This window comes from Montipora capricornis, chromosome 10 (genome assembly GCF_036669925.1).
Source record: "Montipora capricornis isolate CH-2021 chromosome 10, ASM3666992v2, whole genome shotgun sequence".
NCBI classification, from domain to species: Eukaryota; Metazoa; Cnidaria; class Anthozoa; order Scleractinia; family Acroporidae; genus Montipora; species Montipora capricornis.
Window position 1 is genome coordinate 23330077 of NC_090892.1, and position 7500 is coordinate 23337576.

The 7500-nt window shown below is 42.6% G+C and overlaps 1 protein-coding gene across 1 annotated transcript in view; it reads right to left on the reverse strand.

Moving 5' to 3' along the window:
* Nucleotides 1–6812: 6812 nt before the first annotated feature.
* Nucleotides 6813–7500, reverse strand: part of LOC138022439 (uncharacterized) — a 2052-nt gene continuing 1364 nt past the window's right edge. Inside the window, exon 1 of the mRNA XM_068869569.1 lies at nucleotides 6813–7500. This exon is cut by the window's right edge and continues 1364 nt beyond it. Within this exon, the coding sequence (XP_068725670.1) occupies nucleotides 6813–7500 (688 nt within the window).

Here is a 7500-nt window from a genome sequence, read left to right on the forward strand (position 1 = left end):
TAAAATTTGTTTCGTAGGACATGTCCCACCCTTCAGGATCGTACAATGAAGAGTGGGACATGGTCCTACGAAACAAATTTGTCGACCACAGAATGTAGTCTATTTTACCTGTATGTATATATATATATATAACAACTAGACGAAAAGCCCTTGCGGGCTACGGGTCAACAGCCCATGAGGCGAAGCCCTTGAGGGCAAAGGGTCTAATTTGCATTTGCATGAGTCCATTAGTTCCGTTGGGTGATACTAAATATAATTATGTATAGGCATGCAAACCTGAAGGATGCATTCTTACCACAAATTAGAGCCGATTCATAAGGACCACCAATGCAAATTAACTGATATATGTACATTTTAATCTGTGACCAAAGCAATTGACTTTGCACAATAATATTACTCTTAAATCACCTGCCAATGTTCAATGTATGTGTAAACACTTCATGATCATAACTGAACAGCTAGCAGCTGCACAGCACAACCTACTGGTAACTGTCCCTGTACATGTATATAAGTATTACAGAGCACTATTATATTCTGCTCAAATGATATTCACAAGGGATCATGATAAAAATAATCTGTCACAACATAAGAAAATCAGAAGCAGAATGTCAAGATCTAGTCATATATATATTCTAGGCACTTCTTTGGAGGACGTCGTTGCCTTTGTGGCTTTCCGCCATTGTTAATGACACAAGATGATGATGGAGTTTCGTTAAGTGGTAATGGGTCTTCAATGGCCACATACACATATCCTTTGTAATTTTAAAAGGTGCTGGTGGCGTTTCTGACAAGGAGCATGTGTCTTGTGAAGGTGCAGGGTTCGATGATGAGAAGGGCTGTTTTTCCAAATGGTGAGGGTGGGAAGTTTTGGCACGTTTTGTTTTCTTTTTTGTAGACGTTGATGCTGTTGACTGGCAGGTAGGCTGTATTTGTGGAGGATCTGGATGATTTGTGGATGTTTCAGCCACCACTGTTGATATATCAGTCAGAGCCTGATCATGATCATCAATATCAAAATGCAAAGTGCAAAGAACGTCTCATCACATTATAATGTACTTAACTTGCATGTTACAGTAAACTATAGCTAACTGCTGTGGAGTATAGACAAGTGCAGCAGACATAAGGCCTCCTACAAAATATATAAAATAAAATAAAATAAAGCTAGATGCAAGATAAGAGATTGAATTGTGTGGCTACGGATATGAAGTAAAAGATAGCACTTGATCATCCAGTTACCTTGATGTCCTGAAAATGTTTTTCTTTGTTGGGCCCACTTAATGGCATTCTCTCATCGTCACCATTCAAGTAGCTACTCTGTAGAACAAGCTTTATGTAATCACCTATCATAATTAAATACAGTTTGATTAAAAAAAGCTTCTTAAAATTTACCAGTTTGATTTTTATCTCCCTTTGTTCCATAAAATGATAATAATACATTATATTAATATAAGTCAATGAAAACTGAAAATAGAACTGGTTTGAAATGAAAATTTAACCCACATATAGTTTTGACTAACGAGTAACAGTCAATGACAGATCATTTGGTTTTCTAGCTGTTACTCTGAGTGTCACACGGCTTTTGCTGCGTTCGTAAGATGGTTTTTCCTTGTTTATTGAAATGCTAGATGCAACCTGCATTGAACACTTTCACCAGTCACAACTTTCATGACTCAGTATAGTTTTCATCATAAATGATATAGACCTTCGAATTATATTAAAGTCTAGATCTAGATCAGATCTGTGTCGAATTATTTTGTTGTTTCCTGAACGATATATACTTACCATCTCCTTTAGAACGACGTAAAAAAGTTGCCCTTGCCAACTTTTTTGCTCCCTCCATCACAAACAATTCTTCCCTATATAAATGCAACAACTGCCATATATGCATCAGAAGTAATAACAAGGTGATGATGAGAAATATCTAGGCATGATCACAACAATATGCCTTTGGTCACATTACAATAAACGTATTTTTATACCTAACCTGTGATGTCATTCTTTAAAAAAAGCAAACAGACAAACAAACAAATAAAATAATATTGAATGCATTGTGCAGATGATAGACAAGCACTCCGCTTTTAATTATAGGGCTTGGCCCATGTTGCAAGGATCATTCAGTTCTAAAGTTATAATTATTACGGGATAGACCCAGTCTCCTGACTGCGTGGCCGTGAAATCTTTGGGTGGAATGTCAAATTGGGCCTAAACAGGCTAGGAGTAAAGAATATCTTCACAAAAATTGGCACCATTTATTTGGGCACTTTCATGTAAAGAAAAATAATATAAATATTTTGCAAAACTTACGATGGTAATAAGGTAAGGCCAGTTTCCTCTTCTTGGTCAACTTCAAGGGAGCTTTGTACTGCAGTGAGTGTAGTATGCACTGGCACTTGTACTGGATCCTGCTTTGGTACAGGTCATTGACAGGCATCATCTTGGTACTTCTTAATCTACATAAAGACAATAATATCCTTTGTAATTAATCATCTGCTGCTTAATGTGAACAATGAGCACAGGATACAAGATAAAATATAATATACCAATGGTTGACCTCACTTGTAGGCTCAGTTTCGTTGTGTGCTCAATATCCCTAGGGATACACTGATAAATATTAATAAAATACACCTTTGGCACGTTTCCAATATTTGGTATTGTTTAGCTGATTTCGCCTGTATATTAGGCTTTCTGATAGCCTTCCACGGATTTCATGATCATGTCCCTCTAGCTGAGGGAGTGCCTAGTGAAGAATAATTATAGGTAAAATACAGAATGATAGTAAGTAAAATTGCGCGAATCAACAAATTATTATTATAATTAATATTGATTCACGATATTGGAAAATTTAGATAAATAACAAAGTCTATACATACAAGCTGATGTAGAAATATATATAATTATCTCATTTCAAATGTACACTGTGTAATATGTGGTCAATTTATTTTGTTTAAAAGTCAAAATTACCTTCTTAATAAAGCCGTCTAAAACTTTGCCATTTATGTCTCTGAGAAGGGGAGGCTTTTCCCAGATACCACATCGCCGAGCAGCAGCCCTTAACACGAACTGAAAATGACAAAAGAATGTAAAATATAACTAAAACAACGAGTAAGCTTATAAATGATCGTAAATATGTGTTTTGTTCCTGAAGAAAGCGAGTGTTCTCATGTACAGCTTGGCGCAGTCTTCCAGAACACAATCCGCTTTCTGATAAAGCATATATCCGCATGATGACCATGGATGCCACAACTGTGCCCAGTAAAATAAACTATTTTCTCAAAAGTTAGCTATTATGTGCAAGATTTGATCGTAGTCCTGTTAAATATAGACCAAGAGTCGTGCAAATCGCATCTTAAATCAACGGCACAAAATCGAAAAGTCCTTCGTCTCATGTAGACAACGCGCCGGACGACTTCGTCTCATCTCATCCTCTCGTCGCTCAACATCTGCTTTGCGTCCCAAAAATCACGCCGAAACACTTTCTCCTGGGGATTCTCGTAAGGTCGACTTGTGCCAAGTCTGAAGAGTCTCCAGTCAAGCGGTTCCACAGGGCAAAAAGAGGACCAAGGGGGAGAGGGAGAGGAGAGAAGTAAACGATTGCCTGCTATTTTCCCCTCGACTTCTCATGGTCTTTTAATCATTATTTTCATTCTGTTTCCTTTTAACAATATCATAACAGTCCTTTAAAAACTGTATCAAGAACAACAAAACGCTGCGAGTTCGTGCACATTAGTAAGCTTACCCGGACATCTTCGCTTCGTATTTTTCCCGCGCATCGTCATTTTCGCACACGTTTGCCTGTGAATAACCAGTCTGACTGCTTTATTCTGAGTTTAATCGAGGGATAGTTAATAAAAGGATAAATCTGTTTTCAGTAGTTATCCCGGAATTAAGACATTTAATCTTGAATTAACTCTTAATCGATAGTTTAATTGGCTCTCCAGGAACCGGGCCGGGACCGTAGATCAGAGCAATGAAGTGATAGTATGTACAGTAGGTATAATTTTAGTTCACTTACCCTAAATGTCTGTTGCGCCCCAGAGCCTTTACCATTCCTGGATCTTTTCTTCAGCAGATCTTCGCTACTGTAGCTAGCACTAGTGCTGTTTAAAGCTATACCCTCCACATTCTGTTCAGGTTGCTCGCTTTGTTCATCGGCTACAGCTTGTTTGTTTTTGGAGACACTAGTTGAACTAGACTTGAATTCGAATGGCAAAACATTAGCCAACAGATTAGGGTTCTTTTTAAGAGTTTCGTGAACTCAAACACAACTCTTTGCTCGGTTTCATCTGCCATTGTAACTGATAAAAAAAGTATGACTACACTGGATCGAAAAAGCGAGATATATATCCGATCTACTCCAATCTACACTGGGCAAGAAGGACCACTGGCAAACGAATTTGCCGCCTTTTCTCGTTCATGCTGACGTGATTTTACCTATATGGTAAAGCCGACCGTCTCCATAAAGGTTTTTTTTTTTCCACTTAATGTTATTACTCACGAAAAAACAACACAGACACAATTTGTGGGCTAAGTTGGGCAGGGAATATGCCGGCAAGGCTCGGATGAAACCACCGACCGGAGGAACCGGATGAGGGGCCTCGGCACATGTCGCCACACCGAGGGGGTGCCTCATGCCTGTGCTGCAAGGCGGGCATGGTGGCTGGCATAATGTCCTGGGGCCAAGTTAACCCAGTCCAGCAGTAGAACAACATGCCCCCTCCCTGACGGGGCTTCAGCACAGGGCTGAAGGGGTGCCGCAGGCAGCAATTCCCCACCCCTAGTTTATTACACCTTACAGATTAACCTGGTAAGAAAGTACAGCAAGGGTTTTTTTGTTTTTTTTTTTGTTTGTTTTTGTTGTTTGATAGATGGGAAGACCAGAGTAAGACTAATGCCGTAAACGGGAGGGGGGGAGGGATAACCTCTGAAAATTTGGTATTGCTGCACGCAACGAAGGCAGAAATGAAATGCCTTTGGATTACAGGACGCATGGTACAAAAGAGGCCACCACGTGATAGTGGCGCAGCACGGAGGCCGAGGGCTCAAAGGTTATCGCTCCTAAACATTAACTTTAATTTTATACTAAAATAACACTTAATGTTATTACTCACGAAAAAACAACACAGACACAATTTGTGGGCCAAGTTGGGCAGGGAATATGCCGGCAAGGCTCGGATGAAACCACCGACCGGAGGGACCGGATGAGGGGCCTCGGCACATGTAGCCACACCGAGGGGGTGCCTCATGCCTGTGCTGCAAGGCGGGCATGGTGGCTGGCATAATGTCCTGGGGCCAAGTTAACTCAGTCCAGCAGTAGAACAACATGCCCCCTCCCTGACGGGGCTTCAGCACAGGGCTGAAGGGGTGCCGTAGGCAGCAATTCCCCGCCCAAAGGCCGAGCAATGCGAAGGTTACCCTGTGCTGAGGCTGATCCTCAAGACCCCTTCTCCACCAAACTACAAGGGAAAAGGGGAGCGAGGCCCTTGTTGGCCCAAGGGGAGGACGAAGGCCGAAAATTTGGGGGAGTGGGGTGTAGAGGATCAGACCCGCGTAATAACATCCTATAATCATGTAGTTCCTAACTAGGGAATAAGAGTAGAATCTAAAGAATAGTAACTAATAACTAGTATAAAACCCCGTAGCGTCCAAGTCCCAAGAGACAGCAAGTGTTCTCAAGCGGCTGTACAGGTAAAGGGACAACAAAGTTATTACTGACTAAAAGATGACTCTAAAAACATAAACTAATAACAAGTATAAAACCCCGTAGCGTCCAAGTCCCAAGAGACAGCAAGTGTTCTCAAGCGGCTGTACGGGTAAACAGACAAACAAAGTTATTAGTGATTAAACGTCAGGGCAAGAAGCGAGGTTCTGTGGCACTTGTAAGATTGTTTCCTTTGGCGTCAAGATGTAGCTCTGGTAGGCATCGGATCTCCAGCGACCAAGGACTTTAATCAGCCAATCAGGTAGACCAGCGGCACCAGCCGTTGTTGCGGCTCCAATGCGGAAGCTGTGGGAAGCATAGTGGGTGCTGTTCACGCCACAGACGTGTAGGAGGGCTCGTAGATTACTGGTAAGGGAGGAACGGGTGAGGTAACGACCATCGCAAAACTGGAAGAGGGGCTGGGCAGGTCCTTGTGTTGATGTTTGGAGCATGTAATCTCTGAGAGCGGTGACAGCGCAGACCGTTGAGTTTGATTTTGCAATAATGAGCTTGGCTGATTCCCGGAAAGGGTCGGTTTTGGACTTCTTAATAGTAACTTCTAATGAGGAAGGCCGAAAAATAGATGGCTGAAACGTTATGTCCGACCTTGACATATGGGAGGTGATGTCAAAGGTACCACTGCAAGTGAATTCACTGCAGCGAAGGAAACCAAAAAAAGTCAAAGTGAAGGCCGCCCACAGCATGGATGAGTCGGGATCAAGGGACTGGCCTGGTTTTAATTTGTCATGAATACTTTGTAGGATAGAGATTGTAATGGGAAGGCGGGTTCGCTTAGGAGTACCGAGGGACGTCTTAATTCCGCGAAGCGTCATGTAAAGCAGCGGCATAGAGGCGAAATCCAGGGAATAGCCAAACTCAACATGCAAATTTTTAACTGCTGCCAGGTAGACCCTAATAGTACCATGGGAAACTGAAGATGACAGGTGTGTTACGAAATTAATCAAAGTTGTTTCGCGGGCAGGCAACAAGGGGTTCCCCGGCGACACTAAGTGATGACCAAGGCAAAAACAGATAAAGTGACGTTCCCCAGCGGAATAAGATCGACGGGTTGAGGTGGCAATAGACTTGAAAATGAAATTGGCCGCTTGCATGGTTAGACCCTCAGCAGGTAAGCAGGGATGGGATAGGGAGTAGGCGATGCATCTGGTGCGAGGAGGCGGAACCGGGACACCTGGAAGCGAGAGAGACTATCAGCAATGCTGTTGTCTAGCCCGGGGACATGTTTGGCAGTGAAGGTAAAGTTGTATTTTAAGGTTTGGAAAGTAATAAGACGGATAAGGTTCATGACACGAGGGATCCTTGAGCTCTTAGAGGATAGTATAGCAACCACAGCCTGATTGTCGCAATGGAAGCAAATTCTACGGTTTGCCCAAAGGGGGCCCCACACCATGCACGCCAAATAGATAGGGAAAAGCTCCTGCCATGTAATGCTGATGCCCATAGAAGTGTTCAGGGAGTGTTCAGGGAGCCATCCACCCTGGAACCAAAGGTTATTGAAAAATGCCCCATAGCCGATGGCGCCGGATGCATCGGTGAACAAGTGAATGTGTGGTGAGGGTTCAGAGTAGGGGGGAAGGAAAAGGCTGACCCCATTCCAGTGGGAGAGGAAAAGTTGCCACATGACAACATCCTTGCGAAAATCGTTGTTGAGAAAAATAACCTGTCCCGGGTTGTTTTGGCCCTTGGTCAGTTGAATAATGCGCTGTAGAAAGGCGCGACCCGGGGAAATGACACGGCAGGCAAACTGCAAGGTCCCAATAAGGGACTGCACTTCCCTTAAG